The following is a 22849-nucleotide window of genomic DNA, read 5'->3' as shown; positions in this document are numbered from 1 at the left end:
AACTCGATGACACCGAACATTATTTTAATGCATGCAGGTCTTTAATCAGCCCTTATGCTAAACATCCTACTTTTAAAGGAGACTCTAGCCATCTTTAATTAAATAAAAGGCCATCAGCTGGAATTGGACATTTTTATTACATGGGATCCTGTCAACACCATCTAACCTAAATTAGCATGTCCCAGTGGGAAAACTGGTCAAACACTGCTAACAACTTTCTGGTTGTCCACATGCCAGCCATGGACCTCAGCAACGGCAGAGCTCTCAATGTCAGCTTTATTTGTGGAAATGAGGCTTTATGGGGTCATTCAAGCAAGCTCCTCTCCAGGTCAGCTCATTTCCCACTTCCAGAGGTGAAGTGCACGATCGTAAAACAAACACGTAGCTAAGAGGCTGATGTTCGTGCTGGTGCCTTCCAGGCCAGGGTCACAGTCACCGGGCTTCACTTCGACATGCTGGAGCCTAGCTTGTGACGCATGCTCCTCTCCATCTTCATCCCCCACTGTGCTTAGGGACTTCAGGCTAGATAGCACATCTTCGGAACAGGCTCCCGATTCATTGTGGAAGGATGTTGACGGGGCCTGCTGCTGGGCCTGCGGTGACTTCAGGGAGAGCCAGGACCAGTCAGCCCCATAGGTCAGCGAGTTGAGTGGTGCATAGGACAGTAAGATGGCACAAGAGTCCTGATTCCCCTCTGGAATGAATCAGCAAAGAGAAATGCACTCACCACCATGCATCCTGCCTGCTGATGGCCATTTTCTATCCTCACAAATGGGCTGTTGGCTTTCACAGAGCCAGTGAGATGTGGAGCCTGAGCTCTGTAAGACTTGGGGGTCAGAGAGCAGTGTCACACACAGTGCAGTGGGTGCAGAGAAGACACCTGAGGGGCCGAGCAGCAGCAATGCACGGGAGGGCTGTCGGAGCAGCAAGAGAAGACAGCATGCTTGGGGCCACAGCACACACAATGGGATAGTCGGTGAGCAGAGAGGGGTCTGACTGCACACTAGACCCATCCAGACTGGGCTTTAGCCTGAGAGGTGTCACTGAATAGTTTGAGCAGAGTGACACATGACCATGTTTCTTCATAGCCTGGGGTGGGACTGGAAAGGGGCCATAGTTATGAAGACTTAGGGAACTGAACTGGAAGGAAATTAAGTAAACAACTTTCAGGGTTTAGGAATATGCTCTCAGGGGAATTATCAACTGATAGAACAGTTCACAGACATTCTGTATGCTGCTTTGGTGAGTAATAAAAGGGTTCTCAAGAGCTTGGAGCAGCCATGTAAGGTGCAACCGTTGATTTGTCATCGTCCAGGAGAAAGCGGAGTGAAGAAAACCAAAGATGCCTGGAGATGATTAATCAAATGGACCCCTTGGTCTCCACAGCTCTGAGACAAGAACTAGACAAGGTGATATAGTAAACCCTGCTGGCGAAGAATATTGAGAGTACCATGATGAACTGCTGAAAGGACAAACTGGTCTTGAGGAAGTACGAACGGAGTGCTCCTAAGAGGCAAGGATGGCATGACTTTAGACATGTTAGGAGAGACCAGTCCCTCTGGAGAAGGGCATCATGCTTGGTACAGTGGAGGGGCAGTGAAAGAGGAAGGAAGGCCCTCCAGGTGATGGATGGCCACAGTGGCTGTAGCCATGTGCTCAGTTATGGGAACATGAGGATGGCACTGGACCAGGCAGGATTTCATTCTGTGGTGTATGCGGTCATTATGGGTAAGAACCAACTCACTGGCACCTAACAACTGCTACCATTACTAACCACTCTGAAAGAGATCAAAGACGCAGTATAATGGAGGGCCATGTGGATGTGGAACAAAATGATAAATGATCAACAAAGGCTTACTGTTCAGGCAGACGGACGGGTGGAACTCATGAGTCACCCTTCAAATCTGGACAGAACTCCCCTTCTTGGCTCATGAGGGGTGGTTGCCCAGCCAAGGGCAGGTGGCGGCATGTCTGATTTCTGCCTTGTGGCGATTGGCCTTGCGTTTCTGTGGAGTTGGGTTCTCCCCTCTGTGTGTCCAGAGGAGGTACATGGCCCCTGTGCCGCGTGCCTCAGGGATAAAGACCGTGTACTCGCCATCTCTGAGGCGCCAGCACTGTGTCCTGGAGGTAAATGGCAGGCTGCAGGCGTGTCCGGGGCAGCGGTGCCTCGGAGAATTCTCGGCTTGCGTGCGGGTGACCTGGTTGTATTCCTGGCCAGTGCACCTCATGCGTTGCTGGTGGTCAGCCGTGGCTTGCTCGTGGCTATGAGGCTTTACAGTTTGTGCAGAGCAGTCAGACTGAGAATACCTGGCGATTGACTTGTAAAACGAACCTCTACTCACTCAGCCAGTGACAACACCATGAACCACATCACCTGGCTGTGCCCAGGGGCCATGAGCTGGGGCCACGTGGACAGCAGCTAGGAGCAGGGTGAAAGAACAAAGAACCAATACTGGTTCTGCCAAGCAGTCCACCACTGTGAGTACATGTGCCCACTAGCAGAGAGGCAGGCGTGGATGCAGCCATCAGTGAGGGCAGGGCCATGTGCTAGCCTAGTCGTGCATCTTCTCTGTAAGTGGGCAATCTCTTCCAAATGAAAAGCTTTAGGAAATCCCACTTAGATAAATGGGAGAAAGAAACTGAGGCTGAGGAACAGAGAGCGAGAACCCAGTGGGCCTGAGTGTCAAGGGCACAGGGAAACAGAGGGGTTTGGGTAGGGGTGGCCGGTTAAGCAGAAGGGTTCAGAAGGGACATGCATGCACATATGCACAGGAGGGGTGCCGGCCCACCTGGGCTAAGGAGCACACATGATGGGAGGGCAAGGCAGGTCACTGATTCGAGCGTGCTCTCTTCACCAGAGGTGAGAGGACCAACACATGGGGGTCTCAGGCGACCTGCCCACCACAGCAGCCAGGAGTGCCCAGCGGGGCTGAGGACCTATGGAAGCAGGTGCCACTTACCTAGGGTCTGCTGGCAGTTTATGATCTTGAAGCCACTGTGCATGCAGGCGGCCAGCAGCAGGTGGGGGAGGGAAGGATGCCACTTGAGCCTCCACACGCCGCCCTGCACAGGCGTGTCTGCCAGCGGCTGCTGCATCTTCCGTATGTCCCACAACAGGACGTGCTCATCATAGCTGGAACAGCCACCACAGTGCATTCTCAGAAGCCTCTCGCAGGTGGGAGAGTTGCTTCCCACCCCCCTGCCCATACCCACACCCACCCAAGACCTTCCCACCCTAGCAGGAAAGGGCCCCGCTGCCACCTCACCTGCCCGTGGCCAGGATGTGCTCTGAGTGAGGGCTGCTCTGGATGCTGCACACGCCCATGGAGTGCCTGGTGGGGAACACACACTACTTAGGGGGGAGACTTGCTCTGACTCTTCCCATGGAGTAGCTGGGGGGGGGGGGGAGGCTCAGTGGACTGGGTGCCACTCGCTCCTACCCGAACCATGGAGTGCCAGGTGCCGACCCAGCTGGTGGCCCTGCAGTACCTCTTGCTGGTGAACAGAGGCGAACTGTGTGGCTTCCTGGTGTCCCAGCCTTTCAGGAGCCCATCATCGCCCCCTGCGTAGAGAAGGAAAGCATTGATGACTTTGGGGGTGGAAGGGGCCCTCAAATGACTGACTCTTCCTGGGCATGGTCACCTGCCTCCCACCCAGGCAGGAGAACCCCGGATGCCCCGAATAGAAGCCACTGTGCCTAGAGGGCCTGCAGAGGCAAGGTGTAGGTTTTGTGTCCGGCTGCCCAGTGTGACTGTGGTTAGGCGGCAGGAAGCAGTGACCTCCACATGTGTCTTAAAGGAAAATGTCTGCTGTAGCCCGACCATGAAATGGGGTCTTGTGCTTGTTTGAAGTGACATGTAAGGATGGGGGGGAAGAACAGAGAGATGGGGTTCTGGCCCTCGAACAGTCTCTGAAGGGAAGTAAGACTCAGGGTAGACAGGGGCATTCTGGGGAGTGGGAAGCAGCCAGATACGTGAGTCCACAGGGAGGGGAGGAAAGCAAAAGCAAAGGGCCAGGTATGACGACTCCTCCCCCCCCCGCCCCCACACCCACTCCTCCCCCCCGCCCCCCACACCCACTCCTCCCCCACCACACCCACTCCTCCCCCCCCACACCCACTCCTCCGCCCCCCACACCCTCACCACCTAGCTCTCTACCCACCGCCATTCATTCCCTACCCCACACCCACTCCTTCCCCCCCACACCCACTCCTCCCCCCCACACCCACTCCTCCACCCCACACCCACTCCTCCCCCCCACACCCACTCCTCCGCCCCCACACCCACTCCTCCCCCCCACACCCACTCCTCCGCCCCCACACCCACTCCTCCCCCCCCACACCCACTCCTCCGCCCCCACACCCACTCCTCCCCCCCACACCCACTCCTCCTCCCCCACACCCTCACCACCTAGCTCTCTACCCACCGCCATTCATCCCCCAACTCCCAGGCTCCCCGAGTCGACACCAGCTATGACTTCCTAGTCCACACCTTGCACTTGTACCAGACATTGTGATTATGTGGGAAACAGATAACAGGAAAGGAAACTGGCAGGGGCTCACACTGCACACTGGAAAACCTGCTCTTAACAAAACAGGAGCAACATTGTCCTAACAAAAAACCAGATTATCACACTTGTCCCAGAAAAACAAGAAAGAACAAAGAACACAAAGTAAAATTCACCATATTTGGAGACATAAGCAATGTACCTTGGTATTAAAAAAACAGGCGAATAAGCCAAACATCTGATATAATGCTTACAAAGAAAGAATGAAGAAGGAACACAGGTGGCATAGCACACTGCCCCACTGAACACAATCAAAGATGTAGGCTGCCCACCTGTGCCTCAGACCACCCACCAGCGGACGCCTCGGCCTTGGCCATGGGCCCCGCTTGCTGCCCCCTCCCATGCAGGGCTCACCCAGAACCAGCAGCAACGAGGGCAGTGCCCACCTGAGTACACAATGTCCGCCTGCCAGCAGTTGAAAGCTGCGATCCAAGCCTCGAAATGATGAGCCTGCCACGTGCTCTCCACCTGTAGCTCTCTCTCGGCCTCATGCACCTTCAACAGGTGGAGCTTCCCCTTGGAGTCGCTGCTGATGATTTTCAAGGGCTGGCCATCAGTCCTAGAGCAGGAAAACCCAAGCTCTTACCTCTAGGTCCCCAAGGCACCCAAGGCTGAGGTGGTCTGCAGACCATGTCCATGAACTCAGTGGCCCTTAAGGTATTTGGCAAAGACCAATGTAGCTTGCCAAATGAACTCAATGTCGGTTCAAAATGAAAACATTGCACAAATCTAGAAAGCAGGAAATGTTTCTTTGTAGATCGGAAAGGCACAGTCCCAAGGCTAGAGAGTCAAAGCAACTTAAGAGGTCAATAGTTCTCTGGCCTAGAACCACCCGTCACCCCAGCCCTGCCCTCACTACCTTCCTGTCTTCACAGTGGACCAGTCCAGGGACAGGGCCAGACTCTGCTCACCAAAAGAGACGCTGGCATAGGGCTGCAGCGAGTAGTTATTCTGGAGAGAAAGAAAGGGGTCGTTGGGGCTGCCTTCCGGAGCCCAGAGGGCATCCCTCTAACCCACTAAGTCGAAGCATGGCCGGCCTGCATAGCTCCCACAATGCAGAACTTGAGGGAGTGTCAGGAGCTCATACAACTTCCCCAGCGCCCCTTCACCCCCCAGTCATTGACCTCAGAGTCCACCACGTGGAGCACCTGCAGGGATCCACCAGCATCTGCCAAACCCAAGAGGGTGTGGTGAGCCACTGCTACATGGCACCTGAGGAGAAAACGTACTGCGGTCAGAACAGGGGATGGGACCATCAATATCCCAATCCCAGTTATTTAGCATTTACGTTTCAGCCCCCAAACTGAATAGTGAAGCTGAATGGCTGGCTCCCCAACAAGGCTCTTGAGTCATGAAATCAGCCACTGGCTGACCTTGTGTACCAAGGCTAGTGGAAGCCTCAAAGCCAGCAGGTGGCACATGACAGTCAAACAGCCCAGCTACAGTCCATCCCTGGAATCAACTCAATGTTTCATCTCTTCCTACTCCTGCTCTGCTTCCTGCTCCCATTCCTCCTTTCCTAACCCTGACATACGTGTTCCAACTGTGGAATGCAAAGCTGGCCACCTGCTGGTAAACCTTCATCAAATTCACAAGGAAAAGTTAATAAAGGAGTCTGAGCTGCTGCCAGATTTAGCAACTAGCTAGTGACACAAGGCAAACTTCAGACCCAGGGCGGGTTTATCAAAGCTGTACCATTTCATGTCCAGGATGGCGGACATGTCTCTTCTTTGGATTTCCACCAGGGGGGTGGCAGGGCTTTCCTCGTTAAAGCTGTACAGGTAGAGGCGACCTAAGCGGGCTGGAGGATCCCAGTTCAAGCCCACATCATCCTTCAAAAAAATGAAGATACATCCTCTTATTACCCTATTAGAGTCTAAGAAACCCAAGATCTGGAGCAGGCAGCCAGGGGTGAGAGGCATGCCAGGCAGCAGAATTCTCCCTGGAAGCAGTAGCCCCAACATCCTCGGAGTGGAGAAGTACCCCTCTCCTGGAGATGGATTCATAAAAAGAGCAGGTGAGCCTTCTCGAAATCAAGACTGACCACTGCTTCTAAATCTGCCAACAAAGGTCGGTGCCGGCTAAGATAACCACAGGACCAGGACAAACCTGGTTTGGGGATGTGGCTTGGTGCCTTCTCACACTCTTAAGCGGCCTGGCTTAAATCTTCGTAGATGCCCACAAGAGCCGACGTACACCACAGAAGAGATTGTGAGCTCCAATCTTCGGAACACTCCTATGCCAAGCCCTATTCTAGCCATTCGGCACATTTCCCCCATCTTCCACGCCTGTGTGACTCCACAGACTGAAACGTGTTCCTTCCAGAGGGCTGACATTTGCCGGGGCTTCTCGCCCCTGGAGCCCTCTGAGCTCGGCCCAGGACTTGGGGCTCTGACTCTCAGGCTCATCCTAGGCCTCTAGGACCCGGCCGGCGGCCCGCACCTTTCTCATGCCGGGCCATTCTTCTGGCTGCTGCAGCTGGTAGGTGCCACACGCCAATATGTGTCTGCTGCCTTCTACCGGGCACCACTCTACCGAGTCCGCGGTGTACTCCGTGTCCACCGTCTGCAGCAACTGGCCGCGGGAGGCCCATACTGAGCCGTCGATCACGTTATCCGCGATGTGCTCCCCGGATGCGGCCGGGACAAGGCCGGAGGGGACGGCCTGGTTGGAGAAAGCGGCTCGGCGGGAACGAGATGAACTCATGCCGCGGGCCAGGAACAGGGCTGGGGGCCGAGGTCGGAGTGGCAGGCCCAGCTAGAACGAACCCTTAAGGCGAGGCAGCGACAACAGGACGGCCGAAGGCACACTTCCCCGGACACTGCTCAACCGGCTCCATCCGGGAAGCTAGGCGGGACTTCCGGCTGCGGGAGGCGGCGCTTCCGCGCCACCTGCTGGCTGGCGATGAAGGTCCTCCACGTGCCGCCTTGGCCAGGGGCTGAGCCAGCCGCCCAATGGCAGAAGCAACTTGTGCGCGGTATGGTCTCACAGGGCCCTTACTTGGGGGCGGGGGTGGGAAGGGGCCCTAAAAGGCCTTCCAATTCCTGGCAGTGAACCTCAGGATGTGGGGCAGGGCACTGAGATAATAGGGGTTCCCAGACCCTTAGGAATAAGCGGTATTTGGAAGACAGGCCACTCTAGAACTCCTCCACCACTAACAGGTGCATGCAGGGAGTTTGGCTCTGGACAGTGCTGTTGGGAGCCAGTGGGCGCTGGGCCCTGTACAGATAGGGGAGCAGGTGAGAAGCAACAGCCCATCTCTACAGGTGAGAATCCTGAGCTCACACTTGGGAGACACCTGCTCAGTAGTAGCTTAGAGATGTGTCTACAAAGACCTAGAACAAGGGATGGTCTAGGTGGGGTCCAGCAAAGGGGTGGTAAACCTTGAGAAGCCCACCCTTGCTACACCCAGTACCACCCTGCTCAAACAGGTGCTGGCCTGCAGCTCTGACTGCCTCTTCACAGCTTGGGTTACCTAGGCCCTGACCACTTCTGAGTACCAATCATCTTTCAAAAGCACCAAGGCTCACAAGGAGATATAGACAGGCCCAGCCACCCAGTTACTCCTAAAGGCTAGCAAGAAAGACCAGCATGCACTCTGGGTGCTTCAATGGTCTTGGAAGCCCATTTGCAAGATCACCTAGGACCATTTGATCCCCATCCCCAGCAGGCTGGAATTAGGTGAAAGGTCACACTGGCCATGGGAGAGTGAAGCCAAGTGCTGCTGCAGGCACAGCCTCCTGCTGCAAGGAAAGCAGTCCTGGCCTATGAAAACAGACGGCAGCTGAGACCCCCCCTAGGTTGCCCAGATCTCCTGGGTGCCTTTGCCCAAACTAAGCTCCACTCTTGCTGAAAAAATCTAGTGGATTCTGAGTCCACATGTAGGACACGGCAGAACAGGCCTGTGGGCTTCAGAGACTGTTGGTCTTCATGGGAGTTGATGGCCTCAGTGTTACCTCATGCAGTTTAAATCACCCACCTTGGGGCTAGCAGCCCAAGTAACCCACTAAGGTGACCAGAGCTTAGGAACTGCCCAGAGGGAGCCCAAGGCACCGCGGAAGCTGTCAGAAATGTCTCTTCACACCCCAAGACGCCTGGAGGGCTGTCCCCAGCCAGGGGACAGAAAGGAGAGGGTGCAGGGAACCATGGCCTTGAGACAGGTCTGAGGTGGAGGGTAGGCCTGGCAGGCAACAACCCCACCCCACCCCAGTTCTGAGATGAGCATGCTGAGTCAGCCACTTTGTGAGAGTCAAGTTGCAAAGCAGTAGATGCCAGAGCCCAGAATGTTCCCCCTGCACTAAAAAGCAGCTGGCACCTGCTCCACCCGCTCTCTCCAACCCTGGCCACTCCCCTGCAGACAGGAGCCATTCAGACCCTGAAGCCAGGTGCACCGGCCCAGGGGTCTTGACCCCCAGCAGCACAGGGTGAGCAGAGCAGTCAGGGCCAAGACTTGAGTGATTCGCCCCTTTACTTTGTGTGAACACGACTTCCATGCAGGTGGCGGTGAGTGGGTGCCAGGGCTCGACCCGCTCTGCTGCAGGCTAGGGCATCTTCCCTGGGCCGTCTGAGAGGCGAGGCCCGCTTCAGGATCACAACAAACGGTTCTATTTGTGATTTCTAACCCTCCCACCACCTCCCCCCCAAAAAACTGTACATGAGTTTACAAACATATTAACATATAAATAATGGGAACGTCCTGGTGGCCTCTGCTGGCTCCACCTGAGCAGCGCAGGAGGTGTCTGCACGAGGTCTCTGTGGCCATGGGCACTGCACCCGGCTGCAGGCACCTCCTTGTCCAGCCACCAGTATGTCCACCGTGCCCATGTGGGGCCGGCTGCGGCAGCGCCTGTGCCACACGGTCACCGCTCAGGCTCCAGCTCCTGCTGGCAGGGGCGCTTCTTCTCACGGCAGTGCTTCTTGTGGGCAGGCCAGTCCTTCTGCTGGCACTGGGAGCCACAGTAGCGGGCCACTTGGCACCGCCCACAGATGTTGAACTCTCGGAGCTGCAGGACAGAGCACACTGGTCACACACTGTCTTGAGTAGAGAGGCCCGAGCCCCCCAGCCCTGTCCCCTGAGCATACCTGCTTCTCAATCATGGTGCACGGTGGGTAGTGGCACTCGTAGTAGGTACAAGAATTCTCCTCCTCCTCCACCACATCCCCGTTGGCGTTGTAGTAGCGGGTGACATTCAGGACTGGGAACTGTTCCTCAATGGGGTCCGTGGGGAGCTGCTGGATAGCTAGCCAGTACAGACTCTGCTCCCTGCCAGGATGCGGAGGAAATAACACACGGCCCCTGCAGCACTCCCTCCCTCTCTTCACTGGGTCTCAGTCCACCTGCACCCAGAGCCTGGACAGGGGCCTGGGCCCCACATGCTTGAAAAATCATCTTACTGATCGGCCAAAGGAGGCTGCTCCTAAGAGGTGAACACTAGCACCTGAATGAATGCACGGGGGCATGGCTGAGGGACAGGGGACTCAGTCAGAAGGGGTGCCAGGAGAAGACAGATGAACAGATGTGCTACTGCCACCCCCACTGGCACCTGGAGGCAGAGCAGGGCCTGCCTGTCCCCACGCCGCCAACCCAGACAAGGAAGGACCCTTTGCTCTTCCTCCTGCCCAACAAACATAAACGCCTTAACAGAGGCCAGAGCTCTGAGGACATGGTATGCCCGGGCCTTAGGCCAACTCTGACCATTCCTGCCAGTGGGGGGACAGGTGGCCCAGCCCAAAGTTTCAGAGCCCACCCTGTGCTGCTGAAGCAGAGGCTGCACCTGGTCAGCCTGTGACTGTCAGGCCTCCAGCTCCTCCAGACTTGGCTGAGACCCCATGGGAACTCTTTGGCCTCCAACAAGGCCCTGGGCCTTCCCAGATGCCCTCTGGGAGTCGGAAGAAAGGTGCTAAGGGAGCAACTGCCCTGGGTTGCTTGATTCCCTCCCCCAGCTTCAGTCACTTGTAGCTAAAAGCCAGGATTGGCTCCACACACCCCCTCCACACCCCCAAAAAGCAGCTTTGTCAAGCAGTAGGAAGGGTTTCAGGGTCAAAACACCAACTTTGTCAAAGCAAGGGAGGCTCTCTGGGAAATTGGGGGTGTGCTGGCCTGTGAGGAGGCAGGGGCTAGTCTGGGTGCTGTGTTGTACAGGACTGTGTCGTAGTTCACTAGCCCCACCCCCATGGCTAAGGTGGGCACAAAGCAAGACCCCTCCCCATGCTGCCCCTGGTGAATACAACAGACTTGGCAGACAGACCCTTACGAGACTGTAGGGGCCCCCACACGCAGGCAGGGCATCTCTAGCAGAGAGGGTCAGCTCTGTGCCCTGCTACATGCCAGGCCCGACCAGGCTGACCCAGCACCGAGAAACTCACTGCTGGGCTTCTCAGTGCCAGGCAGAGCTCTGGCACTCCCAGAGCCTTGCAGAAGTCACACTGGCCCTTCCACCCACAGGAGTGCCTCTAGAGGCTGCCCATGGCTCCCAGGGGCCCTCCTCTCCCTCCCCATGGCATCCCTGAGTGGACCCACCTCTGCTTGCTGGAGAGTTCCTCGGCTTTGGGCCGCCAACCCCAGGGTACCAGCTGCAGGTTGTCCAGCCGATTGTCCACAGTCACTGAGTTCAGGTGTACCACCTGGAAGCCAGGGGCAACGCCGCCCCTGTGCCGCTCCCTGGGGGACAGAGAGCTCAGAGGGATCCCTGGCTGAGGGCAGATGTGGCAAGAGAGCAGCTGCCACAGCAATATCTACTTGTGTCCCTCGTGGCCCTGTGGTATACTGCCAACCCCCCTGATACCCACAGGCGATACGTCCCCTTGCCCTACCCTTGCCTGAGACCACTGACAATCTTTGGTTTGCCTGCTCAGTCGTGGTCCTGTGAATGGGGTGACGGGACCCCATCCTTCTGTGGTGGCCTTGCTCTCAGCTTGTCTGCCAGGTATAGCCTGTGGCAACACACACTGGGTCTTCTCCTCTCTATGACTAGAAAAAGCAGCCATAATGAAAACATAGGTGCTTCAAAAGGCTCATGGGGAAACCTCATTAGCTTCTGTTACCCACAATCATTCTGAAACCCCCATGCACCTCACAAACGTTTCTGGTGAAATGTGAGGTCCAATCGAGAGGAAAGGCCATCTGAGGTGTTTGAATGGCCCTCAGCCCCCCGCTAGGGGTCCCTCAGTGGCTCAGTCCCTGAACTCAAGAGCCAGACTACAGGGGCCCCAATGGAAGCCAAGTGGTCCCACTGCCTGCCCGCCAGAGCACGGCCAAAGCCGAGTCACTGGTGGGGCGAGGACAGCCACCCCCAACTTGCCACCAGGACCCACCACAGGAGCTCGTGCAGCAGCCGCCCGGAACCCCGGCCTCGGTTCTTGTCAAAGGCATAGGCAAAAATCTTGGCACCATTTCCATCCGCATCAACTTCCATGCGAGCCTGAGAGGCAACAAGGGAAAGGTCTGTTGCAGTCTCTGCTACCAGCCAGTCCTCAATGCTACCTTGGAAGGGGAAACGGACAGAATGAGGAGACACCAGCCCTGCCCTGGCCCCAGGGCCTCCTGAACTGCTCTCAGACAACCCTGCAAAGTGACAGAGGCCGTGGCTGCCACCAGGCAAGAGAAGACCCTGAGCAGCCATCACCCAGGGGCCCGCACATGGGCGAGCAATGAAGCCAGGTTCGGTTGGATAAAGACCAGAGGCCCAGGTAAGGGGTCAGCGGTTTGAATATGGTAGCAGGAAGACCACTCAAGGCCTAGAATGACAGAGCTGTGGCTAGGCCACAAAGGCAAAAGACTAGCAGGTCCGGGAAGGAGCAGGGGATTCAGATAAAGGCTTTGGTCACATAACTGACAGTGTGTAGCTTCCTTTTCCAGCAAGCATATAGCTAGTATCCAAGATGAACGTAGGGAGGAATGGGGTCCTTGTGGATGCTACAGACTCAGGGCTTGGAGGTGAAATGCCAAGTGGCCCCCAGCCAGCACCAGCCCACTCAGTACAGGAAGCCAGCCCCCTCTGAGGCCAACCCACATCCCTGCAGGGCGCACAAGGCTCACCTCAAAGGAGTAGCTCTCCACCAGAGGAATGTCCTGCTCATCAATCAGGGTGTACTTAGTCTGGAAATTAACAGGTGCCACAGTTACACTCGAGGCCACTCGACAGCGTAAACCAGGGGGTGAGACGGGCAGGGCACCCAGCATCCTGGACTGGTGCTTGGTATGTGTTCCTCCTGTGGGCCCTGAACCCTGGGACACTTGCAGTGGGTACTGCCCTGGGCCAGGCCAGGATAACAGCCCTTCAATGTAATCAGGATTGTTCTCCAATTATTCTCTGCAGCTTCTCCAGTTTTAAGTGCTCCGTCCACTAGATCAGGAGTGGTCTTGGAACTACTGGGGGGGCGGGGGTCTTTATAGCCTCTCTCCAGACTCGTGGGAGAGCCAGAACTGTCCAGGTGGCCACTCACACCCAGGACTCATGCTTATCCCCAGAAGCTTCTGCCGCTGGCGGCTGATAGAAGGTTCGCCTCGAGGTGCAGGGGTGCAACTGCAGGGCCAACTCCTGTTAAGGCCCAGGCTGGATGCCCCTGCTTCCAAGGCTGGGGGGCCAGCCCAGGGCGCTCACGACTGGCCTCCCGCGGACTCCACGCTGCTAGCCGCACTACCTCCAGTGGTCCCCGCGGGTGGGTCGCGGGAGGCGTGGGGGCTTGGCAGGAGTGCGCTCGCACACGCCGGCTTCGCAGGTGCAGCCAGATACCGGCTAGGCCCCGCTGATCGGCAACGGTCGGGAAGGCCCACATGGGAAGGCGGCCTGGGCACCGGAGCCCCTCGGGGGTACCGGGAAGAGGCCGGGCCGGCGCGGCCTCCACCCCGTCCAGGAGCGGCCCGCGCGCACTCGGCCACCGGCCTCGCGAACGGAGGGGCGCCACGAGACGCCGGCCCACGCCCCCACCCGCCGGGCAACCGCCCCCCGCGCGGCCGCCAGCCCGCGCCGCTCACCTTGCCGGCCACCCGGCCAAGCCGCACGATGCCCAGCTTGAAGTCGGTCATGGCCGGGCCTGCGCTCTCGCCGGCGCGCCGCTCCCCGGGGAGGTGCCGGGTCAGGACGGCCGGCGAGGTTGCGGCGCGCCGGGCGGGTCCAGGCGGCCTCGGTGGCGGACAGGCTGGGCCGGGCTCGGGCCGCGCCGCCTCGCGCCCGCCGGACCTGCCACGCGCCGCCGCCGCCGCCGCCGCCGCCGCCGCCGCCACCGCCGCGTACCACCGCGAGCGGAGCAGCAGAGGGCGGGGCGCGGCAACGGACACACCCCCCCGGCCCGCGGCCGCAGACCAATTGCGGGCCGCGCACCGCGCCGGCAGGCGCGCGCCGACACACAGTGACCAATAGGAAGAGGGTGGGCGCGCCGGCGCGCTGAGGAGCCAGCCGAGTGCGGGGGAGGGGCGGAGCAGAGGGGCGGCGCCTGCGCGGCCGGCGCGCGCGGACGTCAGTTTCGCGGGAAGCTTTGTGCTCCGCCGCGCCGGGCCCGGCCCGCCCCCTGTCCCCCGCCCACCCCCCGGGCCTGGTGCCCGGGCCGTACTCTTCGTCCTGCAGGTCCGGCGCTTCGGGACCCTGCGGCGGCCTGGTCTTCGCGAGCCGGACATTCGCCATTCGGGAAGGAGGGGAAGAGCAGGGAGGCTGCGGCCGGGGCGGGAGGGGCCGGGGCGTGGAGGGCAGCGGCCTGTCGGGAGCGGGAGCAGGAGGCCCTGGGTCCGCTCCATGTAATCCCCCGCGGGCAGGGTAGAAGTGCTGGGTCCAAGCCCTAACACAAGCCGGAACTGCAGGCCAAGCCATGCTGGCCAGTGGGGAGGGGCTCCACGGGCCGATGGGCGCGTGTCAGGGTGGGCCGCACCGACTTTCCCAGGGAGTTAACGTTGGTGAACCAAGCCTAGTAGAGATGGATCATATGGGTTCCAGGCTGGTCCTTTCTGGCCAGGATGCCCTGCCCTTCCCACATCTGGAGTCCTGGGGGCGCAGGGATTCTAAGCGAATGCCCTGGGAATGGAGACCACCCGTTGAGGGAGCGCCTACTGGACCGTTGGACACTAGAGCCTGGGTTTGGGCAGAGGGAGTTCTACTGGAAGGGAGGCGGGAGCAGAAGGAAGGACTGACGCCTTAAAGCCGGCCCCTGATTGTGGGTGCACCTAGACCCTGCTGGGGCACACCCCTTCTCTGCTGCCTCGTCCTTGGCTGGGGCTCCCACATTGTGGCTTGCCTGGCAGAGCTGGCTCCATGACAAAGGGAGAAAACCTGCAGGTGTCAGATGTTCTGGGCAGGGTCCAGCTGTTGGGGAGTTGCTTGGTCTCCTGAGTCTCGGGGAGACGTGGATACTTATCCTGGGTGTATGTGAAGATAAGGTGGAACCGCACCTACCTCCTCCAAAAACACAGACAATGCTATGGAGTTGCTACCAACTCATAGGGACCCTGTAGGACGGCAGAACTGCCTCTGCATATCTGAGAATTTCACTACAGGAATAGGATGCCACGGCTTTGTCCCACCCCCTCCCAGGTGTGGTATGAGGGGAGGGAGGTGCCAGTCCCCCACCACTAATCTTGGGCTTAATTAGCACAATTGTACCGTTGAGATATATAAAGATTATATTAAAGTCATAGCATGAGAGATAGAAGAGAGACTGGAATAATGGAGTCATGGTAGCATGCTCACCTCCTGAATGGCCATGATCTTACCAGCCAGGTCCACACACAGCTTGGGCAGATGCTAGGTGGGGCAGGGACCCCATTAATTGCTAACCCCAGGTTATATCTACTTAGGGGGGTGTGATTACAGATAACTACACATCACAGGAAGGGGCAATACAATAGACATACATATCGGAAGGGGATGTACAATGGGCATAGATCTAACAGGAAGGGGATGAGCTAGGACTGTACACATGATAGGAAGGGGAGGAACTGGAGGTGTACATGTGACAAGATGGGCGGACCCTAGATTCATGATGACAGCCTAACCTTGGTCACCCTTGGGCAGGCTTGACCTCTCTGGGGTCTCTTACAAGGAAACAGACAACTATTATCTTTATCAGAAGGGAGTGGTACCTACTTGTGTGATGAACAGTGTTGACTGCTTGCTCTAGATGACTGGTAACCCTTAGGGAAAATAATCTCTGATCTACTTCTGATGACCTCCAAGTGTGTAGTCATTCGCAAGCAGCTAAGTTTGGCATGTATTTGGGGGAGACAATGGGAGAAATCCTTCTGTTTCCCACACCCAGGTGCCCCTTCAAAGAAAGTCCTCCCGCCCCAGCCCAGGGCAGCCACAGCTGCCTATGTCCTACCCAGCACAAGTATTTGAGAGACTCGGCTGCTATGAGTTGATGCTGACTCGGCAACCTATACGGGCAGAGTAGAACTGCCCCTATGAGTTTCTTAGGCTGTAACTCGTGACAGAAGTGGAAATCCTTGTCTTTTTCCTGAAGGGCTGCTGGTGGTTTTAAACTGCTGACCTTGAGGTTAGCCTAACTCATAACCACTGTGCCACTAGGGCTCTCCTTTTCTAGTGTGTAGGTTTTCTAAGCTGCTTCACAAATTCAACAATGTAACAGATTGACTTCATCTCAAAATTTGAAGGGCTGGCGGGCCTCCTGGTTTCTCTGCTGCAGATGCTGTTGGGGTCCCCTTTGGGATGCCCTGGGGCAAGTTCCCAAACTCACTGGGGCTACCAAGCACATCATGCAGTCAGGAGGACCTATCAGCCTTGGAAAGCCAGGTCTTTCCTGCCTTAAATTGGAGAAAGCTCTCTGCTTTCGAGGGCATGTGTTATCCCACTGGCTCTGGCTCAATAGTCCAGTGTCAGTCCACTCCTGGTCCATCACCTAAAGACATCTTCAAGGAAGCACTTAGGTTCTTGGAGTAAGGGGGCCATACCTTTGGGACCATTCTGAAGACCAGGACGTATAGGCCAGGTTGACTAGAAACAAATCCAGTGACACTCATGTGTAGGAAAGAACTTATCAAGAAGTAATTGTATATATTGTATATCAGGAAAACATCTCAGGCCTGTCTAATTCAAGTCCATAAGTTTGAAACTAGTCCATAAGTCCCTCCTCAAACTCTCAGCCACATACAATGATGCAGAATGCAGGAAGATCACAGGCCAGTAGGTGAAAAGTCTGGTGGATCCAATGGGAGTCGCAGCATTACAGGGCTGGTGCAGGTCTCTGTGGCTCATCAACAGGAAGGTGAAATGGGGTGGGGGGAGGGTTTCCCAGGAACCTCCTTATGAGAAGGCTGCACCCATGAGGAAGCACCATCAGCTGTGACCTGATTGATACCCCTACACTTTATCAAGTTGACCACTGGGTAACTACCACAGTGAGCCACCACTCCATTTCACTACCCTTTCAAAGACCCCAATGACTGCTCTGTCCACTTATGACTAAGCCCTCGTCTGTTGTCCAGGTCAGGGAGGGTGCTTGGGGCTCTGATACGAGCTCACCTGCTATGAGAGAGGCAAGTACGCATAGCCAGAGAATGACAGGGCTTTGGGTGTGAGAAGTGGCTAAAGTCAGGTGGGGGTGCCGCAGCAGGTACCCTGACAGAGAATACTACTTTGAGTAAACAGTGGGAGGAGGGATGAGCCTGTGGAGAGTTAGGAGAGGACCACTTACACCAAAGAAGGGTCACTATGAAGGTCGAGCTAGGGACTAGAGTGGAGCTTAATTTTGAGCACTTGGTTTACAGAAGGCAACCAATCATAGGCAAGGATGGTGGGATGCTATCTCACATGCATTGGACATGTCAGGATAGACCGATCCCTGGAGAAGGACATCGTGCTTGGTAAAGTGGAGAGACCGTGCAAACAGTGGCTGCATCAATGGGTTTACGCAGCCTGTGAGGCTGGCACAGGACTGGGTGGTTTCATTCTGTTGTGCACAGGGTCGCTCTTAACAGCCGCATATAGAATCCCCTCCCTGGAGAACGGGGACAACAGAAAAGTGGGTGAAGGGAGACAGTCGTCAGTGTAAGACATGAAAAAATATATGTTATCAATGGTTCTGGGGGGAGGGGGAAAATGAGCTGATAACCAAGGGCTCAAATAGAAAGAAAATGTTTTGAAAATGATGATGGCTACAAATGTGCTTAACACAGTGGATGAATGTATGGGTTGTGATAAGAGTTACATGTGCCCCCAATAAAATGATTTTTTTTAAGTGAAATCGCCAAATCCATTTGTGGAGTCCCACACAGATTAAAACTGCAATGATTGCCTTCCAGACTGTTAACCAGGTACGGGAACTCTTGCCTTCAGGCAACCCGGGGAGGGACAGTCGCCCACAGGGGCATGCTTGTATGTGTCCTTTATAGAGATTGGGGTACTGGACTGGTCTCTGAACCCGTGGACATCATTTGACCTCTCACCACTATGACCTCATGCTCATGGGCTCCTTCATGCGGGTGATATGTCTTTGTTGTGTCTTTTCTTTATGACACTAAATGGTCTCCTCAAATTGTATTTGAGATTTGGGGTCTTTTTGAACCCTAAAACAGGACACAAGGGCACATTTGACAGGCTGAACAGTGGGAGCCGGATGAGCCCCTGGGTAGTTAGGAGAGGGATATTTCAGGCAGAGGAAAAGCCAGCCTGTACAACGTTCCTGAGCTGGGGGTGAAGGGCACGTCTGATGGGATGGAGCAGATGTTGGAAAGACAGCCAGAGGGAAAGCCATGAGGACTCTGTCCTAGGACCCCAGTGGAGTCACTGGGGAAGCTGAACAGGGGGTCAGGCTGGAGGTTGTGGGGGGGTGCAGCAGGCAGGGCCCAAGAAGTGAGGAAGTGCCTGGCGGGGACTTGATTGCTCCCCTTTGATTGCTTCCGTTCCTCAATGAAGGACCTGGCTATAGCCCTCAGGGATCAACAGGAAGCAGCCCCACACTCTGCCCTCTGGACTCCAACAATTGAGGCTCCTCACGTGGAAACACTCACCCCGCTTTAGACCCAGTGCAGAGCCTGCTGCCCTGGAGCCGAGAACCCTTGTGCTATTAATTCCCTCTCCGAGCAGACACAGGGTTTCTCAGTAGCTGAAAGTCTCACTACTACAGCGAGGTCTTTCTCCCTTTAGCCACAGGCTGGGCTTGAACCACCAACCTCTAGATTCATAGTCAAATGCAAATTGTTAGAAGCACCCAGAGGCCTCACCCCTTCCTAAAACCAATGGCCCAAACCAACACTCCACGGGGGCAGAGGAGACCTGCTCCTTAGGGTGGCCCAGGCTGTACGTCTGTACAGGAGCAGACTACCTCCTCTCTCTCCCCTGCCACACTGATTTTGAACCCAACAACACTGGGCTTACTAACCCAGGGCTTAACCCATGATACCACCAAGGCTCCTAAAAGACCATCTTATTCAGGAGCCCTTAAAATACAGTCACTGTACCAAATTGACCTAGTTGACATCCAGCCATTTCAGGAGATAGCATATGATCAAAAACAAATGGTGCTGAAGGAAGAAGTCCAAGCCGCACTGAAAGTATTAACCCAAAATGGAGCTGATGGAGTCTACCAGCTATAATGTTTCGACAGGTTGATGACGCACTGGAAGCATCCTTGGAAGAGATTCATAGTAATACCCGTTCCAAAGAAAGGTGACCCCACAGAATGCACAATTTATTTTTAAGCACAAATTATAGAACAATATCATTGATATCACAAGCAAGTAAAATTTTGCTGAAGATCAGTCAACAATAGTTGCATCAATATATTGACAGAGAGCTGCTAGGTCTTCAAACAAGATTCAGAAGAGGACACAGAACAAGGTATATCATTGCTGACATCTGATGGCTCTTGGCTCAAAGAAGAAACTAGCAGAAAGATATTTATTTGGGTTTTATTACTTATGAAATAACATGACTGTGGGTCATGGGTGGCCTTGTGCCCATGTAGAACCTGCACACTGGTCGAGAGGCAGTTGTGTGAACAGAACAAGGGAGTATGACATGGCTTACAGTCAGGAAAGGCGTGCATCAGGGTTGTATCCTTTATCATACTTATTCAATCTATGCTGAGCAAATAGTTTGAGAAGGTGAATTATAGGAAGAAGAAGAACTAGGCATCAGGGTTGAGGGAAGGCTTACTAACAACCTTAGGCTTGCTGAAAGTGAGGAGGACTTGAAGCACGTGCTAATGAAGACCAAGGAGTGCAGCCTTCAGTGTGGATCATGAGTCAATGTAAAGAAAACCAAAATCCTCACAATTGGACCAATATGTAACATCATGGTAGATGGAGAACAAAATCGAAGTTATCAAGGATTTTGTCTTGCTTGGATTTCACAGCAAATGCTCCTGGAAGCAGCAGTCAAGAGATCAAATGACACATTGTATCGAGTAAAGTTGCTGCACAAGCCACATTTAGAGTACTGAAGATCAAGGATGTCCCTGTGAGGACTAAGGTGCGCCTGACCCAGGCTCTGCTATGTTCAATCACCTGCATGTGTGTGAATATGGAAATCCAAAGAAAAACCAATGCATTTGAACTATGGTGCTGGTGACGCATATGGAAAGTCCTGAGAATGCCAACACAACAAACATCTGTCTTGGAAGAAGTACAACCAGAGTGCTCCTGAGAAGGGAAGATGATTAGACTTCATCTCAAGTGCCATGGGCATGTTGTCAGGAGGACATCAGGCTTCAGAAAGTACATGGGTAGTGGACAAAGGAAGCCTCTTGATAAGACACCCGATCAGCTCAGCGTCTGCAACAATAGGCTCCAACACAATGACAGTTGGAGGCTGCCTCAGGACCTGAGCTGTGGGTGTATGCAAGGTTGACATACAACCATACCTGACAACAACAGGAAGGAGTCCTGGAAGCCTAGTGGGTGACGTACTGGGCTGATAACTGCAAGGTCAGCAAACGTAAACCACCAGCTGGTCCCAGAGGCAAAGAGGAGGCATTCTACTTCCCTAAAGCTTTGAAGTTGCAGAGAGGCCTAGAGGCAGCTCTCCCCTGTCCTATAAGGTCATTATGAGTTGGAATTGACCTGACTGCAGTCAGTCGGGTTTGGGCTTGGTATGAAAACAAGAGGTGTGAAGTCCACCACCCAGTGATCTGCAAGTGGTCTAGATGTAGGTGAGGCATCTACTGTGGCCTCTCTTTCTGCAGAGATGTGCCAAGAAAGATGAGCAGTCTGCGCATGCAGCATCCAAAGAGGAAGCTCAGGGCAACCTGGGGTAGGGGTGGGAGTTACCACTCAAAGGCAGAAGGCCCTCTGGTCCCTGGAGAGTGGAAGTCTAGCCAGATGTGTGATACCAGAGCCCTCCCACTGGGGGCAGCAGAGCTTTTGTCAAAGCGAGTCGGCTCCCTGGCCCCCTAGCTTCAGCCCTGAGCCTTCAGCCTGCTTCTTGCCTGACTGTTGTTGTTGAGTGGACTCCAATTTACAGTAGCCTCACACATACCAGAGGAGCCCTGGCGGTGTAGTGGTTAAGCCTTAGGCTGGGATCCAAAAGGAAACCACCAGCACCTCTGAGAGAGAAAAAACTGGTTTTCTACTCCTGTGAACAGTTACAGTCTCAGAAACTCATGGGGCAGCATCAACTGGATGGCAGTGAGCTGATTCTTTTTATCTTAGGTGTGACAGAATGCAGCAGTGCTCAGTCGTGGTACCTTCATGGTCCTTAGCCTGGTTAAGTTCCTTGTTGTGTCGATCTATCTCCTGCCAGACATCATGCCCTTTTCTAGAGACTGGCTTTTCTAAAGTAAAAGAGCTGGAGTCTTGCTAGCCTCACTCTGAAGGAGCCTCGGGCTGTATATCTTGTGGCCACCCGCCCCCAGTTTATTTGTTGTCCAGAGCTCACACGCACATGAAGTACATACAGTCAGTGTTCTTGGCCAACCGATTCAGAGGCTCCGATTCTCCCTGCACGTCTGGTCACGGTCTAGCTCCTTCGTGGATTGTTGGTGTCCGTGCTAGGTGCCGTTCCACCCAGTTTCATGGAGCAGGAACCCAGGATCTGACCAGAACAGCGACATATCCAATCTTCTGGAACACTGCACCTGTCTGACACCTGAGCAGTTAACATGGCTGTAACATGTACAACCCAGGCCCACTGTCCCCACTCCCGAACACATACCCTAGTTTGAATTGGCCTTTCTCCTGAGAAGCCATTTTAATTTTCTTGGAATTTAGATTTATGGGCCCAGGACGTTGGCTAGACCCACCCCACCATCGGCCCTTGCTGTGCTGGGGCCATCAGGTCATCTCTGACCCAGAGGGACCGAGTGTGTGGCAGGGTGTGACACTGCCGCTCTGCTTCATCCTCACAGTGATTCATGCGGGAGCCCGTCGTTGCAGTCATGGCGTCAACCCATTTCTTTGAGAGTCTGCCTCCTGTTCATGGACCCTCCACTTTACCACGCACGATGTCCTTCTCCAGGGGCTGGTCTCGCTGAACCACATGCCCAAAGTATGCTTCCGAGGTAACTTCTGAGCGCAACTCAGGGTGTACTTCTTTCAAGCAGATTTGTCTGTGTCCAGGGTTTATTTATTTTTTGGAGGGGGGGGGCAACGTCATCACTCAACTACATCAATTATCTGTGATCTTCTGTCTTGATTGTCCAGATCCCACATTCCTATGAAGTTAATAAACACACCAGAGCCTGGGTCCAACACTCTCAAAGAGACAGCCTTGCTCTTTGAGACTTAAAAGAGGTGTTGGTGGAGCAGATTGGCCCAATGCAATATGCTGTTGGATTTCTTACGGCTGCTTTCGTGATCACTGATTGTGGATTCAAACAAAATACCCTTCCAAAAACCAAACTCACGGTCATCAAGTCAATTCTGAGTCACAGCAACCTGTGGACAGAGGAGAAGCACCCCTGTGGGTTTCCAAGGCTGTAAATCGTTATGAGAGCAGAAAGCCCCATCATTCTACTGCAGCGACTGGTGGGTTTGAACTGCTGTCCTTGTGGTTAGTAGCTGTTGTTGTTGGGTGCCAGGGAGTCAGTTCCAACTTCCAGAAAGCCTCTGCACCGAGAATGAAGCGCTGCCCATCTTCACCATTGCTCTTGCGTTTGAGCCCATTGCAGCCACGATGTCAGTCCATCTTGTCAAGGTTCTTCTTCTTTCTACTCTACCAAGCATGGTGTCCTTCTCAGGGACCGGTCTCTTCTGACAACATGCCCAAGGTACTCGAGAAAGAGTCTCGCCATCCTGACCTCTCAGGGTTACTCTGGCAGCACTTCCTCCACGACAGCTCTGTCTGCTCTCTTAGCAGTCCGTGGTGCTCTCCACACTCTGCCAACGCCTTGCTTATTC

At 55.0% G+C, this 22849-nt stretch overlaps 2 protein-coding genes across 3 annotated transcripts; both read right to left on the bottom strand.

Moving 5' to 3' along the window:
• Window positions 1-53: 53 nt before the first annotated feature.
• On the bottom strand, window positions 54-7429 carry DPH7 (diphthamide biosynthesis 7). 2 transcript variants are annotated; one of them, XM_075559734.1, is made up of 9 exons: window positions 7009-7429; window positions 6262-6398; window positions 5715-5778; window positions 5426-5517; window positions 4953-5125; window positions 3490-3562; window positions 3267-3332; window positions 2961-3133; window positions 54-694 (listed from the first exon to the last, which is right to left on the bottom strand). In XM_075559734.1, exons 1-9 carry the CDS (start codon window positions 7270-7272, stop codon window positions 330-332), a joined length of 1407 nt encoding a protein of 468 aa, XP_075415849.1. In that variant the 5' UTR covers window positions 7273-7429; the 3' UTR covers window positions 54-329. The 2 variants fall into 2 exon arrangements, with proteins under 2 accessions (XP_075415849.1, XP_075415848.1); XM_075559733.1 differs by having other exon boundaries at window positions 5691-5778; window positions 7009-7428.
• A 1573-nt stretch (window positions 7430-9002) lies between these two features.
• Window positions 9003-13752, bottom strand: ZMYND19 (zinc finger MYND-type containing 19). The gene is made up of 6 exons (XM_075559735.1): window positions 13544-13752; window positions 12605-12664; window positions 11881-11987; window positions 11087-11227; window positions 9649-9829; window positions 9003-9569 (listed from the first exon to the last, which is right to left on the bottom strand). The coding sequence occupies exons 1-6, from the start codon at window positions 13592-13594 to the stop codon at window positions 9426-9428; spliced, it is 684 nt and encodes a 227-aa protein (XP_075415850.1). The 5' UTR covers window positions 13595-13752; the 3' UTR covers window positions 9003-9425.
• Window positions 13753-22849: the final 9097 nt, after the last annotated feature.

Source organism: Tenrec ecaudatus, chromosome 10, assembly GCF_050624435.1.
Source record: "Tenrec ecaudatus isolate mTenEca1 chromosome 10, mTenEca1.hap1, whole genome shotgun sequence".
In the NCBI taxonomy this organism is placed as follows: domain Eukaryota; kingdom Metazoa; phylum Chordata; class Mammalia; order Afrosoricida; family Tenrecidae; genus Tenrec; species Tenrec ecaudatus.
This window is presented reverse-complemented; position numbering and strand designations above follow the sequence as displayed.

Bases quoted from the DNA above. Each gene is read 5' to 3' on its own strand.
- DPH7 (XM_075559733.1), bottom strand. From the start codon at position 7,272: ATGAGTTCATCTCGTTCCCGCCGAGCCGCTTTCTCCAACCAGGCCGTC. The intron at 6,399-7,008 runs GTGCGGGCCGCC...ATTTTTTTGAAG, and splicing joins AATGGCCCGGCATGAGAAAG to GATGATGTGGGCTTGAACTG. The intron at 3,134-3,266 runs GTGAGGTGGCAG...TGGCTGTTCCAG, and splicing joins CACATCCTGGCCACGGGCAG to CTATGATGAGCACGTCCTGT.
- ZMYND19 (XM_075559735.1), bottom strand. From the start codon at position 13,594: ATGACCGACTTCAAGCTGGGCATCGTGCGGCTTGGCCGGGTGGCCGGC. The intron at 9,830-11,086 runs GTGGGTCCACTC...GCATCCTGGCAG, and splicing joins GAACTCTCCAGCAAGCAGAG to GGAGCAGAGTCTGTACTGGC. The intron at 9,570-9,648 runs GTATGCTCAGGG...TCTGTCCTGCAG, and splicing joins GCACCATGATTGAGAAGCAG to CTCCGAGAGTTCAACATCTG.